The sequence below is a fragment of the Carcharhinus amblyrhynchos genome, chromosome 23 (assembly GCF_965287045.1).
Source record: "Carcharhinus amblyrhynchos chromosome 23, sCarAmb.v2.hapA, whole genome shotgun sequence".
NCBI lineage: Eukaryota > Metazoa > Chordata > Chondrichthyes > Carcharhiniformes > Carcharhinidae > Carcharhinus > Carcharhinus amblyrhynchos.
Window position 1 is genome coordinate 2,203,811 of NC_137346.1, and position 23,031 is coordinate 2,226,841.

The window sequence follows — 23,031 nt, forward strand, 5'->3', positions numbered from 1 at the left end:
CCGTGTGTCTAGATGAAGAACTGGTTGTTGAAGGTGAGGACATTGTGGTCCAGGATAAAGCAGATAAGTTATAAAATTGCATCTGGAGATTGGCAGTTGTTGGCGTTGAGTACTGACTGAGCCAGTTTTGTATCCACGTAGCCAGCTCACCTCTGATTCCATGCGACTTCACTTTCTACACCAGTCTGCCATGAGGGACCTTGTCAAAGGCCTTACTGAAGTCCATGTAGACAACATCCACTGCCCTACCCTCATCAATCATCTTCGTCACTTCCTTGAAAAACTCGATCAGGTTCGTGAGACACGACCTCCCTTTCACAAAACCATGTTGCCTCTCACTAATCGGTCACTTATTTCCAATTGAAAAATAAATCCTATCTGGAAGAATCCTCTCCAATAATTTCCCTACCACTGATGTAAGGCTTAGCGGCCTGTAATTACCTGGATTATTCTTGCTACCCTTCTTAAGCAAAGGAACAACATTGGCTATTCTCCAATCCTCTGGGACCTCCCCTGTAGCCAGTGAGGATACAAAGATTTCTCTCAAGGCACCAGCAATTTCCCCCCTCAATATTCTGGGGTATATCCCATCAGGCCCTGGGGACTTGTCTACCTTAATGTTTCTCAAGAACCCCAATACCACCTCCTTTTTGATCTCAACATGACTCAAACTATCTACACATCCTTTCCCAGACTCATCATTCACCAAGTCCTTCTCTTTGGTGAATACAGACGCAAAGTACTCATTTAATACCTCACCCATTTCCTCTGGCTCCATGCATAGATTCCTTCCCTTGTCCTTGAGTGGGCCAACCCTTTCCCTGGCTACCCTCTTGTTCTTTATACATGTATAAAAATCCTTGGGATTTTCCTTAATCCTGCTGGCCAATGCTTTCTCATGAGCCCTTTTAGCTCTTTTACTCCTTGCTTAAGTTCCTTTCTACTTTCCTTGTATTCCACACTTGCTTCCTGTGTTCCCAGCCTCCTAGCTTTGACAAATGCTTCCTTTTTCTCTTTGACCAGGCTTACAAAATCTCTTGTTATCCAAGGTTCCCAAAACTTGCCATACTTATCCTTCACCCTTACAGGAATGTGCTGGTCCTAAATCCCTATCAACTTACACTTGAAAGCCTCCCACATGCCAGATGTCGATTTGCCGTCAAAAATCTGCCCCCAATCTACATTCTTCAGTTCCTGCTTAATATTGTTGTAATTAGCCTTCCCCCAATTTAGCTGCTTCACTTGAGGACTACACTTATCTTTATCCATCAGTACTTTAAAACTTACTTAATTGTGGTCACTGTTCCCAAACTGCTCCCCTACTGAAACATCGACCACCTGGCCAGGCTCATTCCCCAGTACCAGGTCCAGTATGGCCCCTTCCCTAGTTGGACTATCTACACACTGTTTCAGGAAGCCCTCCTAGATGCTCCTTACAAACTCTGCCCCATCCACACCCCTCGCACTAGCGAGTCCCAGTCAATATCGGGGAAGTTAAAATCTCCCACCACAACAACCCTGATATGTACTGCCTACATATCTGTTCCTCTATCTCCTGCTGACGGTTGGGTGGCTTATAGTAAACCCCCAACATTGTGACTACACCCTTCCTATTCCTGAGCTCTACCCATATTGCCCTGCTGTATGAGCCCTCTGAGATGTCCTCTCCCAGTACAGCTGTGATATTCTCCTTAAACCAGTAGTGTGACTCCCCCAACCCCTTTTACTTCCCCCTTTATCCCGCCTGAAACATCTGTATCCTGGAATGTTAAGCTGCCAATCCTGTCCTTCCCTGAACCAAGTCTCTGTAATTGCAACAACATCATAGTTCCTAGTACTAATCCAAGCTCTAAGTTCATCTGCCTTACCTCTTATCCTCTCACATTGACACAAATGTATTTCAGTCCACCAGACCCTCTCTGATTAATACCCCACCCTGCCTGCTGTCTCTCTGAGTCTCACTGGCCTGACTCTCTGGTTCCCCTTCAGCTAATTCACCTCTGCTTTGGTTCCCACCCCACCGCCAAACTAGTTTAAACCCTCCCGTGTGGCTCTAGCAAACCTCCTGGCCAGAATATTTATGCCCCTCCAGTTTAGATGCAATCCACCCTTCTTGTACAGATCCCATCTGCTCCAGAAGATACTCCAATGGTCCGGATATCTGAAACCCTCCCTCCTACACCAGCTGTTTAGCCACATGTTGAGCTGCACCATCTTCCTATTCCGAGCCTCACTAACACGTGGGCACAGGGAGTAATCCTGAGATTATAACCCGAGAGATCCTGCTTTTTAACTTTCTATCTAACTCCCTAAACTGCTGCTGCAGGATCTCATCACTCTTCCTGCCGATGTCATTAGTACCAATATGTACCACAGCCTCTGGCTGTTCACCTTCTCCCTTCAAAATGCTTTCTGTCCATTCAGCGGTATCCTGGACCCTGGCACCATCCTGGAGTCTCCGCCAACACACTGGTCATGGGGGGAGCTTTTCCACCGCTTTGCAATTGGCCTGGAGTTGATTGGAGGTGGGACCAGATCTGGGCGTGTGAAGGAGATTGGAAATCTTTGCTTCCAAAATGTGTGCTGTAAATTATAATTTAAATGGAAACAGATTTAAAGTGTGTCAGTGCAGAGGGATTTTTTGATTTGATTTGATTAGATTTATTATTGTCACATGTATTAGCATACAGTGAAAATTATTGTTTCTTGTGCAGTGTACAGAGCATACTGTTCATAGAGAAGAAGAGTGAAGAATGTAGTGTTTTAGTCATAGTTAGGGTGTAGAGAAAGATCAATTTAACGCAAGGTAGGTCCATTCAAAAGTTTGACAGCAGTAGGGAAGAAGTTGGCACTGGCATAGGCACCTACCCCTGAGATGGCCCAGGTGCTTCCTGGCAATTCTGCACTGCACTTGGACCTTCTCAGACATTGGTCCCATTTTCCCATTCTGATCCCCAGGACCCAATTGAGGCCGGCCCTGAAGTTCCTCATGCGGGTCACCGGTTTTGAACGTTCCTTCTGTCCTTGCAGAATCATAGTTCTTCCTTTCATTCTCTTGTTGGGACTCTATCCACGCTGCCAGGTTTGTAAAAAGACAGCTTAATCTTGTCTGAAGCCTCCGTCTGATTAACAATTCTGCTGCGGTGATTCCTGTCATTGTGCAAGTGGTAGTCCAATAGTCAAATAAAAATCCTGTTGGTTTGGTCTCCATGGACACTGCAGGTTGCTTTTTTATCCTTAGCCTAAAAATCTGCACTGTCTGTTAAGCCACTCATTCAATGAGGGGTGATAGGGTGCTGTCTGAGTGTGTTTGATTCCAATGGGAAGAATGAAAGTCTGAAACTCAGTGCCAGTAAAGGCAATGCCAGTGTCAGAGACCCGGAGTTTAGGTATCCCACACATACAGAAACTTGGTCACAGTTTCTCAGTAGTAGCAATGACGAGAGGTGGAACCCTGCAATGTATCGCCAATCATTTGGGGTGTGCATTGACCAAAATTAAGAACATGGAACCTATAAGATCCAAAGATGTCCACATACACTCACACCCAGTGCCAACCAGGTGACTCTTGTGGATGTAGTAAAGTTTATTTATTAGTCACAAATGAGGCTTACATTAACACTGCAATGAAGTTACCATGAAATTCCCCAAGTCGCCACACTCTGGTGCCTGTTCAGGTTAGTGCCCCTGAACCAGCATGTCTTTCGGATTGTGGAAGCCAGAGCACCTGGAGGAAACCCACACAGACACGAGGAGAATGTGCAAACTCCACATTCGAACCCGGAATCGAGCTCTGGCGCTGTGAGGCAGCAGTATACGTATAAGATGATGAATGGGATGGATAGGATAGAGGTGGAAAGACTCTTCCCGCTCAGAAAGGACAGTAGGACTAGGGGGCACAGCCTCAAGATAAAGGGGGGGCGGTTTAGAACAGAGTTGAGGAGGAACTTCTTCACTCAAAGGGTGGTGAATCTCTGGAATTCTCTGCCCGTTGAAGTGGTGGAGGCTGCCTCGCTAAATATTTTTAAGACGCGGGTTGATGGGTTTTTGATAAGAGAGGGGATTAAGGGTTATGGGGAGAGGGCGGGAAAGTGGAACTGAGCCACGACAGATCAGCCATGATCTTATTGAATGGCGGGGCAGGCTCGAAGGGCTAGATGGCCTACTCCTGCTCCTATTTCTTATGTTCTTATGTTCAGTGCTAATCATTGTGCCACTGTGCTGTGAAGGGGAAGTTTTTGATTTTCTTTGCACTTTCAGTAATGGCTGCATTGAGACAAAGCCACCAGACGAAGCTCCTGGCTCGCATTTTCATTTTTGAGACTGCGCAGGGCCATGGTGTAATCCCATTAAAATCAGATGTTGCCCTGGGCCCCAGGCGAGTCAATGACTAAGAGTTGAGAATGTACAAAATAACTGGTTATTGAACTAACAAATCTCTCTGCAGCCATTCCACACTGAGAAATCTCACACCAGGTTAAAGTTCAACAGCTTTATTTGGTAGCACGAGCTTTCAGAGCGCTGCCCCTTCATCAGATGAGTGGGACTTGTGCTCACAAACACGGCATATACAGACACAAACTCAATTTACAAGATAATTATTATTTAATAAATCTGTTAGACTTTAACCTGGTGTTGTGAGATTTCTTACTGTGTTTACCCCAGTCCAACGCCGGCATCTCCACATCGTGGCCATTCCATAGCCCACCAACATCCACATCCAGGGTGGGGACTTTCTGTCTGTGTCTCTCTCAAGGGGATTTTGTGTCTGTATTTCTGGGAGTAAAAGTGGCGGCTGCTTCTGTGCAATAGTTCCCAGGGTGTTGGGGGTGCGGGGGGGGGGGGGGAGGAGGGTGTGTGTGGGGGGGGGTTGGGGGTTGTTTGTGTGTGTGGGGGGGGGGGGGCGTTGGGTTCAGCGCCTCTGTCCCCAGGAAGGAGAGTAATTTAAGTCCTTTTGTCCATTGGAAACAGGGTGGGCCACACCCCCGGACACTGGAGGGCAACTTGCGCCTCTGGTATGTGGGTGGGGAGATTCTTTGTCCCCGCCTTCGGAGCGAGGGGGTGGGGAGAGTCCGTGTCTCCGCCCCGCTGGGGGTGGGGGGAGGGTCGGCGTCTCCGCCCCGCTGGGGGTGGGGGGAGGGTCCGTGTCTCCGCCCCGCTGGGGGTGGGGGGAGGGTCTGTGTCTCCGCCCCGCTGGGGGTGGGGAGGGTCGGTGTCTCCGCCCCGCTGGGGGTGGGGGGAGGGTCGGCGTCTCCGCCCCGCTGGGGGTGGGGGGAGGGTCTGTGTCTCCGCCCCGCTGGGGGTGGGGAGGGTCCGTGTCTCCGCCCCGCTGGGGGTGGGGAGGGTCCGTGTCTCCGCCCCGCTGGGGGCGGGGAGGGTCCGTGTCTCCGCCCCGCTGGGGGGTGGGGAGGGCCCGTGTCTCCGCCCCGCTGGGGGTGGGGGGAGCTGAGGCTCTTCCGCTTTTTGTTGGCATTTCCTGGTTCCGGGTCACGTGCCCCGAGAGTATCCAAACTGTGGATCATGTGACCAATCACCTGACCCCGTTCAGCGTTACCTTCACCCCGGAGCGGCGGAGGTGAGTCCCGGAGCCGGAGAGTGGGTCACCCCCCTCCCCCAACCCCCAACCCAGAGAGAGGGTCACCCCCCTCCCCCCGCCCCCAACCCAGAGAGCGGGTCACCCCCACCCCCAACCCAGAGGGTCACCCCCCCCCTTCCAAACCCAGAGAAAGAATCAATTGGACACAGAATTAAACTAGAGAGAAAATGTCAGCACCCAAACCCAGTAACTGAGTGATGGGGACAGTGTAGAGGGAGCTTTACTCTGTATCTAACCCCGTGCTGTACCTGTCCTGGGAGTGTTTGATGGGGGACAGTGTAGAGGGAGCTTTACTCTGTATCTAACCCCGTGCTGTACCTGTCCTGGGAGTGTTTGATGGGGGACAGTGTAGAGGGAGCTTTACTCTGTATCTAACCCCGTGCTGTACCTGTCCTGGGAGTGTTTGATGGGGGGACAGTGTAGAGGGAGCTTTACTCTGTATCTAACCCCGTGCTGTACCTGTCCTGGGAGTGTTTGATGGAGACAGTGTAGAGGGAGCTTTACTCTGTATCTAACCCCGTGCTGTACCTGTCCTGGGAGTGTTTGATGGGGACAGTGTAGAGGGACCTTTACTCTGTATCTAACCCCATGCTGTACCTGTCCTGGGAGTGTTTGATGGGGGGACAGTGTAGAGGGAGCTTTACTCTGTATCTAACCCCGTGCTGTCCCTGTCCTGGGAGTGTTTGATGGAGACAGTGTAGAGGGAGCTTTACTCTGTATCTAACCCCGTGCTGTACCTGTCCTGGGAGTGTTTGATGGGGGGACAGTGTAGAGGGAGCTTTACTCTGTATCTAACCCCGTGCTGTCCCTGTCCTGGGAGTGTTTGATGGAGACAGTGTAGAGGGAGCTTTACTCTGTATCTAACCCTGTGCTGTACCTGTCCTGGGAGTGTTTCATGGGGACAGTGTAGAGGGAGCTTTACTCTGTATCTAACCCCGTGCTGTCCCTGTCCTGGGAGTGTTTGATGGAGACAGTGTAGAGGGAGCTTTACTCTGTATCTAACCCCATGCTGTACCTGTCCTGGGAGTGTTTGATGGGGGGACAGTGTAGAGGGAGCTTTACTCTGTATGTAACCCCGTGCTGTCCCTGTCCTGGGAGTGTTTGATGGAGACAGTGTAGAGGGAGCTTTACTCTGTATCTAACCCCGTGCTGTACCTGTCCTGGGAGTGTTTGATGGGGGGACAGTGTAGAGGGAGCTTTACTCTGTATCTAACCCCGTGCTGTACCTGTCCTGGGAGTGTTTGATGGGGGGACAGTGTAGAGGGAGCTTTACTCTGTATCTAACCCCGTGCTGTCCCTGTCCTGGGAGTGTTTGATGGGGACAGTGTAGAGGGAGCTTTACTCTGTATCTAACCCCGTGCTGTACCTGCCCTGGGAGTGTTTGATGGGGACAGTGTAGAGGGAGCTTTACTCTGTATCTAACCCCATGCTGTACCTGTCCTGGGAGTGTTTGATGGGGGACAGTGTAGAGGGAGCTTTACTCTGTATCTAACCCCATGCTGTACCTGTCCTGGGAGTGTTTGATGGGGACAGTGTAGAGGGAGCTTTACTCTGTATCTAACCCTGTGCTGTACCTGTCCTGGGAGTGTTTGATGGGGGGACAGTGTAGAGGGAGCTTTACTCTGTATCTAAACCCCTGCTGTACTACTTTTAACATCATTGGAAGAATTGATCTGGTCATTATTATGTTGGAATCTTGCTGAGAGTTTTCTTTGTAGGAATTTTTGAGAGTATTTCCTGAGGGAAGTTTTTGTGAATTGAAGTTCGGGCAGCTGTTGTGGAATGTTTTACTTCTGCAGTGAGTCCCAGGGCTGGCAAGTAGTTTCCCATTGAACTGTCAACATTAAAAACGGTAAAGAGAGACATTCAGTCCATCCTGTCCTTATCTCCCAAAAATGCCCTGGTGCCCTTTCTAATCCATGTTCCTGCGCATGGCGAGCATCAGGGGTTGGGCCCTTTTTATTCGTTCATTATATAAATGATTTAGATGTGCGTGTATAAGGCATGGTTATAAATTTGCAGATGATACTAAATTCGGAAGTATTGTCACTAGTGAATCAGGTTATCAACAGTTACAGAGGGATCTTAATGAGCTAGGGAAGTGGACCGAGGATTGGCAAACAGGTTCCAATAAATCTGAGGTGCTGCATTTTGGAAAGTCAGACCAGGGTAAGACTTGCACGGTGAATGGTCGGGCCCTGGGGAGAGCTGAGGGACCTAGGAGTACGAGTATATAGTTCATTGAAAGTGGCATCATAGGTAAACAAGGTGATGAAGAAGGTGTTTAGCACACTGGTCTTCAGTCAGGGCATTGAGTGTAGGAGTTAGAACTGTAACACAATGTTCCATGAATCATTGGTGAGGCCACAGTTGGAGTATTGTGTCCAGTTTTAGTCACCCTGTTATAGGAAAGACATTGACAAACTGGAAAGAGTGTGCTGAAGATTTACCAGAATGTTGCCAGGACCAGTGAGTTGTAGGGAAAGGTTGGCGAGACTTAGGCTTTATTCTTTGGAATGTAGGAGAATGAGGAGTGATTTGATTTGGTTTGATTTATATTGTCATATGTATTAACTTACAGTGAAAAGTATTATTTCTTGTGTGCTAGACAAAGCATACTGTTCATAGAGAAGGAAAGGAGAGAGTGCAGAATGTAGTGTTACAGTCATAGCGAGGGTGTAGAGAAAGATCAACTTAATGCGAGGTAGGTCCATTCAAAAGTCTGACAGCAGCAGGGAAGAAGCTGTTCTTGAGTCGGTTGATACGTGACCTCAGACTTTATCTTTTTCCTGATGGAAGAAGGTGGAAGAGAGAATGTCCGGGGTGCGCTGGGGTCCTTAATTATGCTGGCTGCTTTGCCAAGGCAGCGGGAAGTGTAGACAGAGACACTGGATGGGAGGCTGGTTTGCGTGAGGGATTGGGCTACATTCACGACCTGTTGTAGTTCCTTGTGGTCTTGGGCAGAGCAGGAGCCCATACCAAGCTGTGATACAACCAGAAAGGATGCTTTCTACGGTGTCTCTATAAAAGTTGGTGAGAGTCAGAGCTGACATGCCAAATTTCCTTAGTCCTCTGAGAAGGTGGAGGTGTCGGTGGGGCTTTTTTAACTATAGTGTTGGCATTGGGGGGACCAGGACAGGTTGTTGATCTTATTGAGGTGTATAAAATGGTGAGCGGCACGGATAGGATGAATGCGCATTGCCTCGTTCCCAGGGAAGGGCTACTGAAACCTAGAGAGCGCAGGTTAAAGGTGTGAGGGGAAAGATTTAAAAGGGACCTGAAGGGGCAACTTTTTCATGCAGAGGGTGGTGTGTGTATGAAATGAGCTGTCAGAGGAAGTGGTTGATGCAGGTTCAATAGCAACATTTAAAAGGCATTTGGATAAGTATGTGGATGGGAAAGGATTAGAGGGATATGGGCCAAAGGTGGGCAATTGGGGCTAGCTGTGAGGACAGCATGGTGCAGTTGGGGGGAAGGGCCTGTTTCCATGCTGTATTACTGTGTGTGTGTACATGGCCCATACCCTCCAGCTTCCAGCACTTACATGACCTGATTCTCTGTTTAATCTGACTGTGTTGTTGTGTGTTACAGGTTGGCCTGTATTGGCCAGGCACTGAGTGTGGGACAGCTAATGGCCTTGCAATACGGGCTGGTGTGCCGTGAGGATGGAGTGCCGTGTCGCTGCTGTGGAGAAAGATTTGGGCATCGACCGGAAGCAGCTGGTGGTTGGAGAAAGATGCCAGATTGTTGCGTTTGTGCCGGTGAAGTGGTTGAGCAGCCTGAAGGACAGGAAGACTTTGCTTAGCTCCTGCCCCAGGCCCGAGGGGCTGAGTGAGGCTGAGATCACCACCTTCCTCCAGCCCTCTGTGGACAAGCTCCCCACCGGCTGGACTCGAATCTCCATCCAGACTCTGAGGAAGAGTCAGCTAGCCTATCACATCACTCAGACACCCAGCTCCCCTGCCCGATGTGCTGAAGAGGCAGCGAGAGGGGGAATGGAGCTGGACCTGGACTCGCTGTGCGGCTTCATGCAGCACGTTGCTGAACAGAATTACAGGAACCTGTGGCGTAAGGCGCATCATCAGTATGGCAGGCCCCACACGGACAACACAGAGACACCAGGGAGCTCTGCCCTCCAGTCTGTGAGGCAGTCACTCAGCAGATTGCTGGGCTGTGGCTTTCTTCACATTGGCGGCGATTCCTCACTCAATAAAGAGGCTGCAGCTGAGAGCCGAGGACCCCATCCCAATCTCCTCCCTGCTGACGCCTTGCTGGAATCAGCCCATTTCCTGTACGTCATCCAACCCTTCTCTCGTTTCTCCCTGCGTGACATTGTAACTTACAGCCCTGCCAAGCTGGCAAGCAGCCATGCCAAGGTGCTGTTTATTCTGTTCCAGGTGCTGCAGGCCATGCGAGCCTGTCACCGTGAGGGATTGGCGTGTGGCAGCCTGGCCCTGAGTCAGGTGCTGGTGGATGAAAGACTGTGTACCCAGCTCCAGCTCAGCCTGTGTGACTATGAGAGGTCCGAGTGTGTGGAGCTGAGCAGGGGTGAGGCTGACCATGAGGGCAGTGAGCAGGCGGTCAGCGCTGAGCACCAGCTGCCAGCCCTCTGCACCGACTGGGTTCATGGGAGAATCAGTAACTTCAGCTACCTGATGAGGCTGAACCGGTTAGTGGGTCGGAGAGACGGGGACCCCAACTATCACCCTGTCCTCCCCTGGGTGGTGGATTTCACCGTCCCTTACGGAAAGTTCCGGGACCTTCGCAAATCGAAATTCCGCCTGAACAAGGGAGACAAACAGCTGGATTTTACCTACGAAATGACGCAGGAAGCGTTTGTAACCGGTGGGCAGGCTGGTGAAGTTCTCCACGTCCCTCATCACATCTCCGACATCCTCTCCGACATCACCTACTACGTTTACAAAGCTCGGAGGACACCCCGCTCTGTGCTCTGCAGTCACGTCCGATCCCAGTGGGAACCCAATGAGTATCCGGCAAGTATGGAGCGGATGCAATCCTGGACTCCGGATGAGTGTATCCCAGAGTTCTACACTGATCCCACTATCTTCCAGTCCATCCACCCTGACATGCCGGACTTGGATATTCCAAACTGGTGTACTTCCTACCAGGATTTCATTGACGTTCACCGGGAGCTGCTGGAATCAAAGGAAGTTTCCTTCAATCTCCACCACTGGATAGACCTGACGTTTGGATACAAACTGACGGGAAAGGAGGCGGTTAAGGCGAAGAATGTGTGCTTACACCTGGTGGACGGTCACAGTCACCTGACCAGCTACGGGGTGGTTCAACTGTTTGATCGCCCGCACCCTCAGCGGCTGGCAGGGGGCAGCTACGCCCCTCCTGAGGCGCCTGTCATCACTCAAAACCTGAAGGGGTTGGCAGAGCGACACTGTGAGGTGCGGGCAGCCGGCCTGATTAACGGGATGGTTCCGGAGACAGCGGGCTCCGAGGGGGCTTGGCCTCTGGCAGAGGATTCCAGAGAACGTTTGAAGGAGGAGGATTTGGAGGAGGGTACAGAAGCACTGGATTCTCTCTCAGCCTCGGATAAACCCTCGGAGCAGTTACCTCCTGTCAGTAATCTATCGACGGCTGACCCTCGGGTTTCGGTTAACAAAGTGAATCGTAACCGAGGGACGGCAGATCCAGATCTGCGGGACGCCAGGATCTCCCTTCCGGAGGGTTTTAATCCTCTGCAGGCTTTAGAGGATCTGGAAAAGCATCATAACTTCCTGGTACGAGGTTTGTACGGTGAGCTGCCAGAGAGAGGCTTCACAAATCAGACTCCACAGCTCTCCTTCTCCCAGTTTGTGCAGAGGGATATGCAAGCGTTTGGAGTCCTCATTGCTGAAATCTTCTTTGCCCAGAGGCTGAGAGCCCTCGCGCAGGAGGCTTCGCTCTTGGATCGGTTCCTGACTGTACGGAAACTGTGTGTCCACCACCTGAAGGAGATCGCTGCCCCTCTCCAACATGCTGCATTCACACTACTGCAACTCGGCAAGAGCTGTGAGGAGTTACTGGGAGCAGGAGTGCACGGCGATCAAATTAACCTGTTTGAATACTTGCCTGTGTTTGAGGGGTTACCTCCCCCCAGCCCAGCACAGCTGCTCAGTCCCTCTTGCCCCACCATCCCCTTCCCTCTTTATTTCAGCTCTCTCCACCAGTTTGTCTGCAGTTACTATTCGCACTGGGCAGAGAATGTTGAACAAGGCCGTGACTTTGTCTTCTCTCTCTGGCAGCAGCTGGATAAACTGCTGGAGAAGATACAACCCGAGGGGCTGGAGATTCTTCTGCCCTTCATTCTGGGGCTGATGTCCAGTGATTTGACCGCTGTCTATGCTGCCTGGTATTTCTTTGAGCCGATTTCCCGGGCTCTGGGACCCCGCAATGCTTACCGCTATCTCCTGAAGCCCCTGGTTGGGGTCTACGAGAAACCGGGCTACCTCTGTGGCCGTTTCTACCTCTACAGCGATTGTTTCATCGTTCAGTTAATCGTACGGTTAGGCCTCCAGCCTTTTCTCAGCAGCATCCTGCCTCATATCCTTCAGGTCCTGTCTGGGCAGGAAGGGGCCGAGGATAGTCGGGTGCTGGGGGTAGCTGCTGATGATGAGGAAGCGGTTTCCGATAGTCCTGATTCGTACAGTAGCAGCGAGCTGAAGGGAACGGCCGAACATCGATCCTCCAGCTTTATGGACTTCTCCTCTGGGATTAGCTTCAGTGACCAAGCGGAGCTGACTGAGAACGAGGACTTCCAGAACGGAATCTTCCTGAGCGACCGCGAGCAGGAATCTGTCAGTCTGGGCAAACTGAGTGACAAGAGCAGTAACAGCGACACCTCGGCTGAGGATCGTGGCACAGACTCCGACTCCAAAGAACGGCTGAGCCTCCGCTCGGTGGACAGTAATCAGGATCTCAAACTGCCCGAGAGCTTCCTACAGCCCGGGGATCCGGAGGAAGAGGAGGAAGGAGAGGCCGTCCCAGAACCTGCTGACGTTTGCTCTTCACCTGCTTCTGATCCCAGAGAGAGTGAACCCCTCCCCAAGGGGGAGAGTCTGGAGGAGGAGGATGAGGAAGAAGAGGAGCTGAGTGAGGGCAAAGAACAGAAAATATTGCTGGGTGAGTGCGCACCCCCCCTCCAATAGGGAGGTGGGGGGTGCGCGCTGGGGGGGTGGGGGGTGCGCGCTGGGGGGGTGGGGGGTGCGCGCTGGGGGGGTGGGGGGTCTCAGTGTGCACGGGAGGGTGGGGTGTCTCAGTGTGCACGGGAGGGTGGGGTGTCCTCTGTGTGTGTGTGTGTCGGTGTGTGTGTGTGTGTCGGTGTGCGCAGGGGGTGGGGTGTTCTGTTGTCTTGCCGCTGACTGATTCCTCTCTGGAGCAGACACTGCGTGTAAGACAGTGAAATGGCTGGCATTGAAATTGGGACCGACTCTCAGCTCCCGACACCTTGTCCGTAACCTCCTCCGGCTACTCATCAGCTGTTACTTTGGTAAGTTACCCTTTCCGATCCAGTCCCATGGACAATGAGGTTGTTGGGTTAAATGTATTCCACAGTAACCATGGTGATAGCAGGTCATCACCTTGGCTGTATCTGAACTTAGTGAAACTCCAAAATCCTATTGGTCCATCTGTTGTTTAGAAGAATGAATGTTAAAGTTTGGGAAGTGCGCTCTCCCTCGACATGGGGACAGGAGAGTGTTGTTGCTGTCTCGCCACAGGGTGGTCCCTCGCCCCGCATTCTGTGAGCAAAATGAAATAGATTCAGAATTGCAGAAACTCTCCATTTATCCGTTATTATTAATACAATCAGGCTGTCTGCTCTGTTCTATATTGTTTAGGCTTCACATGAGCCTGCTCACATTTCTTCCAGTCCTAACCCCATATCCTTCTGTTTCTTTCTCCATCCTGTCTTTATCCACCTTCTCCCTCAATGTACCTGTATTATTCCTCTCTGTGGGAATGAGTTCCACATTCTTTCCAATTTCTGGGTGCGGAAATTCCTCCTGATTTCCCGGTTGGTTTATTAGTCACTGTCTTGTACTAAAGACCCCTGCTTCTGATTTCCCCAACAAGTAAATGAAATGTCTCAAAATGTACTGTATCTAACTCTCTTTTATAATTTCTGAACCTTGATTTCAGAAGCTCAGTCTTTCTAGTCTGAAGAGTGCCAATCTGTTCATTCTTTCCTCTGGGTTTTATCTCTGTGCTTCTGGAGTTGTCTGAGTGTGTTTTTTGCACCCCTGCAGAGCCTTGATATTCATTGTGCGACACAAAGACTGGAACTGTTCCCATCGCTCCACGTGTGGTCAAACCAAGCTTCCGTAAAACTTCCAGCACTCTGAGAATGAACCTGGGTTGTGTCTTTCAGTGACTTCTGCATCTCTAGATCCCTTACTAATAAATACAGGTGCCGTGGTGGCACAGTGGTTAGCACTGCTGCCTCACAGTGCCAGGGACCTGGGTTCGATTCCTGGCTTGGGTCACTGTCTGTGTGGAGTTTGCACATTCTCCCCATGTCTGTGTGGGTTTCCTCCAGGTGCTCTGGCTTCCTCCCACAATCCAAAGATGTGCGGGTTAGGTGGATTGGCCATGTGGAGTCATAGAATCCCTACAGTGCAAAAGGAGGCTATTTGGCCCATCGAGTCTGCACTGACTTTTAGGCAGGACATCCTACCCAGGTCATAGCTTCTTAGTCCCACGTACTTGCCAGTAATCCCCCTACGTGTGTTGGGTCACTAAGGGGCAGTTTTGCCTGGCCAATCAAGATTTACTGCAGAGTAAGATCAGGATCGGAGATTCTATTCTTTGAAATATCCTTTGTGTTGCTGATGAACGTAAAAACATAGAAATAGGAACAAGAGGAGGCCATTGGCCCTTCTGTGAAGTCTGTGAGCGTGCACCGTGACACTATCTGTACCTCTGGACCCCTCGGCTCCTCTACCCTCTTCCAGACTCTTCATTTTTGAAGAAATATTTGTCCTCAGTATTGTAACCAAACCATTTGACTTTATCAATTTCCAAATTTAACCATTTGTATGCTGCATCCCTGATATCATGTCACACTTTATCTAAAATTGAAATGACCTTGCCAGTGATGGGGCCACGCTGCAGGTTTGTCAGTGTCCTCCTCGGCTCTCACTATCTGCTGCAGTCCATATGGTGTAGGTGCACCCACAGTGCTGTTAGGGAGGGAGCCCCAGGATTTTGACCCAGTGAAGGAGTGGTGATCGATTTCTCAGCTGTAGATTTTCAGTGTTGTTCCCCGTTCCTGCGAGTAGACAGTTTAATCTGCAGTAATGTAGCTGTGTGAGGCTAATAAACCAGATTCCTGGCAACGCACCCCTTTCTCGTCCCTGCAACATCAACCTCTTGAACTGGAGACCCTGTCAGTGACATTCTCACTGGAACAACGGAGGGGCAATCTGATAGAAGTCTACAAGATTATGAGAGGCATGGACAGAGTGGATAGTCAGAAGCTTTTTCCCGGGGTGGAAGAGTCAATTACTCGGGGGCTCAGGTTTAAGGTGCGAGGGGCAAGGTTTAAAGGAGATGTACGAGGCAGATTTTTGACACAGACGGTAGTGGGTACCTGGAACTCGTTGCCGGGGAGGTAGTGGAAGTGGAAATGATAGTGAGATTTAAGGGGCGTCTTGACAAATCCATGAATAGGATGGGAATAGAGGGATATGGTCCCCGGAAGGGTAGAGGGTTTTAGTTCAGTCAGGCAGCATGGTCAGTGCAGGCTTGGAGGGCCGAAGGGCCTGTTCCTGTGCTGAAATTTCCTTGACTATTATTTTCCACAATTTATCCCAAACTCTTGCTCAGTCCAGCAGTTCAGACACAACCGTACCCCTCATCTCTTCCTGAATCAACCACAAATCCTACTGTAACCAGCCCCTCTTTTAACTGGTTCCTGCGATGTGGGTGTGGCTGACCAGGCCAGCATTTATTGCCCGTCCCTAATTGCCCCTTGATCCAATTCACCTGCTGCTCTTGTCGTCCTGGGTGGTAAGGCTGTAGATTTGGAAGGTGCTGTCTAAGGAGCTTTGCTGAGGTTCTGTAGTGCACCTTGTGTAGATGGTGCAGACGGCTGCCTCTGTGTCAGTGTGGGGAGGGAGTGGGTGAACACACAGTTCAATGCTGAACTCTGAATAGTGTCAGATATTGTTGGGTTTGGACGGTTGGTGTTGAGTTTCTTGTTGCAGCTTGACTGTAGGAGAGAGAGGCGTTTTTCCAACATCTTGTTGGAATATCTGATTAGCTCCATGTTGAATTTGGGGAGGGGGGTGGAGTGGAAACTCTGGACAGGGAGAATCTGGAGCGGGACAAAGAGAATTACTCTGATGTTTAACTCTTGATGCCAGCTGAAATGAATGGAATGGGCTCGAACGTTATCTTTCGTGTCCTGACAGGGTCTGAGAAACACCAGTTTGTGTCACCGGGTGATGAGAACGGGACTCGTGTTGGAAATATCTACGAGCACCGGCCAGTGCTGGGAGATGTGATTGCAAAGCCGATCCTGGAATGTCTGATGTACGTAGCTCAGTTATACGGGGAGCCGGTGCTTACGTATCAGTGCCTCACCTACATCGCCTACGTGGTAAGCTCAATGTGATTTTCAGCGTTGTGTTGTGGTGAGAATGGGAGAGGGGAGTCTAGTGCCTCAGCTGATGCTCTGTCTAAGCTGCTGTATTCTGTTTTAATAAAACCTACTCCCTTTGGGTTTGCTTTCTCGTGTTACTCTGCAGTGTCCCTTACACTTTGCCCCTTCACCTGCCCATTATTCTGGATGGACGGAGAGATTTAGTGAGTTTGTTGGAATAGACTTGATCAAATCTTATTAAAAGTTGCAGGCTTTTCCTCTCGAGCTGACATGGGCTCCCAATATAAACTGCAAATCCCACTGATAGAAACACAGGGAACAGGAGGAGGCCATTTGGCCCTTCGAGCCTGCTGCACCATTCATTATAATCACGGCTGACCATCCAACTCAGCAGCCGGACGCCACCCCCCTCTATATTCTTTGGTCCCTTTTGCCTCAGCTGCTTTATCCAACATTCAACATTTTAACTTCAACTACATTCTGTGGTAGTGAATTCCACACTTTCGCCACCCTCTGGGTGAACATCCAGAGAGACTCTTGGCAGTTTATATCAGATAGAATTTTACACTGAGCCACATACTTCACTCTGAACCTATTAATATTCATTCATGGGGTGTGGGTGTCACTGGCTAGACCAGGATTTATTTCCCCATCTCTAATTGCCCCTTGAGAGGGTGATGGTGAGCTGTCTGCCTCTTGATCCGCTGCAGTCCATATGGTGTAGGTGCACCCACAGTGCTGTTAGGGAGGGAGCCCCAGGATTTTGACTCAGTGAAGGAGCGGTGATGGATTTCCCAGTCAGGATGGTGAGTGGCTTGAAGGAACTTCCTGGTGACGGGTGCTGCCAGTAGATCAGTGGCAAGGGGAAAATCCATTGATTGTGGGATGTGTGCGTGGGAGGGTCAGGGTGTGCACAGATCACTAACTATGGACAGGTAGAAAATAAAAAACGGAATGGAATCCTCTCTAAGGAGAGTTGAAGACCCAGCTCCTCCTGCTCTATCCAGGTGAATCTCCAGTTTATAGCTGAGTTCTAACAAGTCATCACAGCTTTTCCTCTTCACTGCCACAAACAGGTTAAAGTTCACACACACGCCACTTGCCAGTGACTGTTGCTGTCCCAGGACTGAGGGTGTCCCTTCACACATCTGGATTCTCTATTTGTCACATGTGGCTGGTTATCCATTGGATGAACCTGGGTGAGGGTAATTCTGTGGCCACAGGGATTAATGCTGCTCTGACCACTGACCCTGCAGGTTGGACCCAGCAACAGCTGGCGTTTGAACAGTCGGAAGGAGGCGGGATTGCTGTCTGGTGTTGTCCTCATGCAGAAGATCATTGTTTACCTCTCCGACACCACGTTAATGGACGTTTTACCCAAGATTAACCAGGATGTGCTGCTTCCAGTGCTGCAGGTGCTCACATCGCCACACACCAGGTGAGTCGAAAACCCTTGAGATCCCCTCAGGGAACCCCTCCCACTCTGTCCCAGAAACTCATTAATTCACCTCCAGCACTGCTTCACAGAGCAGCACAGGTTTAGACAGCAGACTTCGCCCTGAGGAGGGGACACTAACAGCAGCCAGCTACTGGCTGCATCGTCTGGAGTCTGTACGGGTCCCAGCGTGGAAACTTCTGGGTAGTTTCAAAGAACACGGGCCGAGATCACCAGCTGTCCCCCAGTTCACCAGTGACTGGGAAGGACTGAAACTCACAAGGTGTAAACTGTTGTGAGAAATGGGAAAAAGGCGATTGATGGAGACAGTGTAGAGGGAGCTTTACTCGTGTCTAACCCCGTGCTGTACCTGTCCTGGGAGTGTTTGATGGGGGGACAGTGTAGAGGGAGCTTTACTCTGTATCTAACCCCGTGCTGTACCTGTCCTGGGAGTGTTTGATGGGGGACAGTGTAGAGGGAGCTTTACTCTGTATCTAACCCCGTGCTGTACCTGTCCTGGGAGTGTTTGATGGAGACAGTGTAGAGGGAGCTTTACTCTGTATCTAACCCCGTGCTGTACCTGTCCTGGGAGTGTTTGATGGGGGACAGTGTAGAGGGAGCTTTACTCTGTATCTAACCCCGTGCTGTACCTGTCCTGGGAGTGTTTGATGGGGACAGTGTAGAGGGAGCTTTACTCTGTATCTAACCCTGTGCTGTACCTGTCCTGGGAGTGTTTGATGGGGGGACAGTGTAGAGGGAGCTTTACTCTGTATCTAACCCCGTGCTGTACCTGTCCTGGGAGTGTTTGATGGGGGACAGTGTAGAGGGAGCTTTACTCTGTATCTAACCCCGTGCTGTACCTGTCCTGGGAGTGTTTGATGGGGGGACAGTGTAGAGGGAGCTTTACTCTGCCAGTCGAAGTGTCTATACTGTGATCAGAGCTGAAATAGAATGCGTGCTGTTCGGCGGGTTTCTTCTTCAGCTGCGATTCTGAACTTTACCCCAGTGAGGGGTCTGGATTTAGTATATGTTTATAACGAGTGTGTGTGTGTCTCAGTTTCCCCAGCAGAGCGCAGGCTCGCAGCGTTCTCTGTGTGAAGACCCTCAGCCTCATTGCGCTGGTGTGTCTGAGAATTGGACAGGAGATGGTCAGCCAGCACATGAGTGAGACATTGCGTCGATTCTTTCAGGGATTCTCTGTCCTCTCGGAGCTGAAGGAGCAGGTAGGATTCTGTCCAATAACACCCGCTACTGCTGCAGTTATAACCAGGCTTGTATCACTCAGGGATTGGAGTCAAAAAATCGTGGGGTTTAATCTCACCGCAGAGTCACCAACACAACTTGTGGCTGATATTCCCAGGGGCAGTGCTGAGGGAGTGCCGCACTGTCAGAGGGTCAGTGCTGAGGGAGTGCCGCACTGTCAGAGGGTCAGTGCTGAGGGAGTGCCGCACTGTCAGAGGGTCAGTGCTGAGGGAGTGCCGCACTGTCAGAGGGTCAGTGCTGAGGGAGCGCCGCACTGTCAGAGGGTCAGTGCTGAGGGAGTGCCGCACTGTCAGAGGGTCAGTGCTGAGGGAGTGCTGCACTGTCAGAGGGTCAGTGCTGAGGGAGTGCTGCACTGTCAGAGGGTCAGTGCTGAGGGAGTGCCGCACTGTCAGAGGGTCAGTGCTGAGGGAGTGCCACACTGTCAGAGGGTCAGTGCTGAGGGAGTGCTGCACTGTCAGAGGGTCAGTGCTGAGGGAGTGCCGCACTGTCAGAGGGTCAGTGCTGAGGGAGTGCCGCACTGTCAGAGGGTCAGTGCTGAGGGAGTGCCACACTGTCAGAGGGTCAGTGCTGAGGGAGTGCCGCACTGTCAGAGGGTCAGTGCTGAGGGAGTGCCACACTGTCAGAGGGTCAGTGCTGAGGGAGTGCCGCACTGTCAGAGGGTCAGTGCTGAGGGAGCGCCGCACTGTCAGAGGGTCAGTGCTGAGGGAGAGCCACACTGTCAGAGGGTCAGTGCTGAGGGAGCGCCGCACTGTCAGAGGGTCAGTGCTGAGGGAGTGCCACACTGTCAGAGGGTCAGTGCTGAGGGAGCGCCGCACTGTCAGAGGGTCAGTGCTGAGGGAGTGCCGCACTGTCAGAGGGTCAGTGCTGAGGGAGTGCCGCACTGTCAGAGGGTCAGTGCTGAGGGAGTGCCGCACTGTCAGAGGGTCAGTGCTGAGGGAGTGCCGCACTGTCAGAGGGTCAGTGCTGAGGGAGTGCCGCACTGTCAGAGGGTCAGTGCTGAGGGAGTGCCGCACTGTCAGAGGGTCAGTGCTGAGGGAGTGCCGCACTGTCAGAGGGTCAGTGCTGAGGGAGTGCCGCACTGTCAGAGGGTCAGTGCTGAGGGAGTGCCGCACTGTCAGAGGGTCAGTGCTGAGGGAGTGCCGCACTGTCGGAGGGTGAGTGCTGGGGGTGGGGGCGCGCTGTCGGAGGGTGAGTGGTGGGGGGGGGGGAGGTGCTGGGGGGGGGGGGGGGGGGCGCCGCGCGAGGTGCTGAGGTTGTGAAAGGGGTTATTGAGTTTTTGATTTGTATCTGATTGCTGATTTGCTGTTTCCGATTTGGATTGTGTGGAATTCCTCTTTGTGAATGGACACTTTTCCGGCTGTGTGTGTTCAGGGGAGTTGCCTTTTCCAGGGATTTCTCCTGGGAATTGACTCTGTCCACACTGTCTTTCCGAGCAGCAGTTTGTGCTGATGAAGTGTGAGGATTTTCTTTGCCCCTTGGGAATCCCGATCTTCCCTCTGATCCGTGTTGCCTCCACAGATGGGAATGAGTGAAAGTTCCAGGCTCGGATTGACCGGACTGTCCGGGGATGAGCTGTCCTGGGATCCTGCTGCCATTGAGGAGCTGGAGGTGGTCTTCAGTCTCGAGATGGCTTACTCGGCCTACATCCCTTTCAACTGTCTGATTGGTGAGTGGTGGGGGGGGGGGGGCTGTGTGCGGTGGAGGTCAGTTGGATGGGTGGGGAGGGGCTGATGGGGGCAAGGGTGACTGATGGGTGGGGGTGTTGTCAGGTGGTGGGGGGCTGGTGGGTGGGGGAGGAGCTGGGTGGGGGTGTGTGGCTGGCATCAAATCATTGAGCTCCGTACTGCTGATTGGGAGTCTCCGAGGAGCTTGTGAAAAGCTCAGTCAACAGTGAGATATTTCCTGTTTCTTCCCGTATTCTGACTCTCCGTTTCCGAAGGGAATTTGTATTGTGGGCACCTCGACCTCCCGATAACACCTTGTGCTGAGTTTGTCTTTTCCCAACTCTTCCCTTTCCGTCTCTCTCTCTCTCTCCTGTGTCTCCCGTTTATTTTCTCTCTGTGGGAGGGAGGGTGTTAGAATTCCTGCTGTTGTGGCTTTGACCCTTGATTTCTTTGCTGTTGCCAGGAGACTCGATCATTAAGAAGGTTTTGCAGAACCACGATCAGGTATGGAAGCTGGTGACTCTGTACCAGGAAACAGTCAGTGCTCAGAGTCCGGAATCTCCACACCTAACCTCTGCAGAGAGCCAGCAGGGGGAAGGCTTTGCTCTCTCTGTGCAGGACGGACTGTTGGCAGACGACAGAGTGACTGGGACGTTTGGGAGTGTGACAGTGGGGAATCGTATTGAGATCCCGCAGGATACCACGTCGGTGGGTCATCACCCAGCTCAGGTGAATCAGTGTGCCAACACGCTGACACTTACAGGGTCACAGGAGGATGGTTCCCTGAAACAGGAGCTCCCTCGCAGTGCGAGGATGCTGTGTGGGAACTGGCTGGCGTATTGGCAATATGAGATTGGTTTGAGTCAGCACGATACACGCTTCTATTTCCATCAAATCAGACTGCAACATTTCGCTGGCCACTCGGGGACTGTCAAATGCCTCTCGACATTGAGCGGCGAAGATTTCTTCCTGAGTGCCAGCCGGGATAAGACTGTGCGTCTCTGGCCTCTCTATAACTACGGTGATGGCACCAGAGAGATGGAGCCACGGCTGACCTACTCGGAACACAGGAAGTCTGTTTTCTACGTCCAGCAGGCTGAGGCTCTCCAGCAGGTGGTGAGCTGTGATGGTTCAGTCCACCTGTGGGACCAGTTCACAGGTAAGATCAAACCACTTCACAAGGTTCAATCAATGATCAAGAACTGACTGACAGTGAACTGCGATCCCTGCTAAACACAGCTGGGTTGTTAGTTTCTGCTCCGTGTTCCCGAGGAGGTGGGAGGAAGTCACTTTAGTTCCTTCCTTCAGATGAAAACCCTGTGTGAATGTGTGTGAGCGCGCCGAACTGGGCCTGTCCAGCCACGTGTGTGTGTGTTTGTATGAGAAACGACACACGCTGCTCATGCTCGGGTTTCTGCCTGAGGTCAGGATTGGTTTGTGGATAAGTGTGAGGTTATCCACTCTGGTGGTGGAAACAGGAAGGCAGATTATTATCTTGTAGTGAAGTGAGACCTGGGTGTCCCCGTACACCCGTCACTGAAGGTAAGCGTGCCGCTGGGAAAGGTAACAAATGATATGTTGGCCCTCCATGGCGAAAGGATTTGAGTACAGGAGCAGGGATAATTATCCAGGAGCCTTGGTGAGGCCACACCGAGAGTATCGTCTACAGTTTTGGTCTCCTCTTCTGAGGAAGGATGTTCTTGCTCTCGAGGAAATGCAGTGAAGGTTTACCAGGCGGATTCCGGGGATTGGGCGGGGGGGGGGGGGGGTGATGTACGAGGGGAGATTGAACTGGTTTGAGTGATATTTGCTGGAGTTCAAAAGAATGAGGGGGAAATTTCATAGAAATGGGGCTGGGGGGGTTCAGGGGCACTGGGTGGGAGGGGGCGCGGGGGGCCGGGGGGGGTGTTGAGGGGGCGCAGGGGGGCCGGGGGGGTGTTGAGGGGGCGCAGGGGGGGCTGGGGGGGTGTTGAGGGGGCGCAGGGGGGGCTGGGGGGGTGTTGAGGGGGCACTGGGGGTTGATGCAGGATTCAGGGTGCGAGGTTTGGGGTAAGGCGCTGCTCGATGTCCCGGTCCCCATTGGCTGGACGTCAGTCTGAATTCCATTCAGTGCTGTCCTGGAGGCTGAGGGGCAGGAGAGGGCGTGGTGTGGATGGAGGAGGGGTTCTGGGGAGTGGACTGTGTCGGGGGGGTGGTGGGCTGTGAGGGGGGCAAGGTGGGGAGTGGGCTATGTGGGGGTGAAGGGGGGTGGGCTGTGTGGGGGGGGTGGGCTGTGTGGGGGGGGTGGGCTGTGTGGGGGGGGGTGGGCTGTGTGGGGGGGGGTGGGCTGTGTTGGGGGGGGGTGGGCTGTGTGGGGGGGGGTGGGCTGTGTGGGGGTGAAGGGGGAGTGGGCTGTGTGGGGGGGACGGTGGGGGGTGGGCTGTGGGGGGGTGAAGGGGGGTGGGCTGTGGGGGGGGGA

General features: G+C 52.1%; 1 protein-coding gene across 3 annotated transcripts in view; it reads left to right on the forward strand.

Annotated features, from left to right (window-relative positions):
• The window catches only part of wdr81 (WD repeat domain 81), a 39,400-nt gene that overhangs the window by 12,009 nt on the left and 4,360 nt on the right, over positions 1-23,031 (forward strand). For 2 of the 3 annotated variants that reach the window (XM_080210415.1, XM_080210417.1), the window contains exons 1-8: positions 5,507-5,575; positions 9,188-12,730; positions 12,990-13,097; positions 16,021-16,208; positions 17,468-17,649; positions 18,704-18,869; positions 20,428-20,575; positions 21,037-21,732. In XM_080210415.1, the coding sequence (XP_080066541.1) occupies positions 9,262-12,730; positions 12,990-13,097; positions 16,021-16,208; positions 17,468-17,649; positions 18,704-18,869; positions 20,428-20,575; positions 21,037-21,732 (4,957 nt within the window). In that variant the 5' untranslated portion in view covers positions 5,507-5,575; positions 9,188-9,261. Of the gene's footprint in view, positions 1-5,506; positions 5,576-9,187; positions 12,731-12,989; positions 13,098-16,020; positions 16,209-17,467; positions 17,650-18,703; positions 18,870-20,427; positions 20,576-21,036; positions 21,733-23,031 lie in introns of those variants that run through there. The other variant, XM_080210416.1, reaches the window with a different exon arrangement.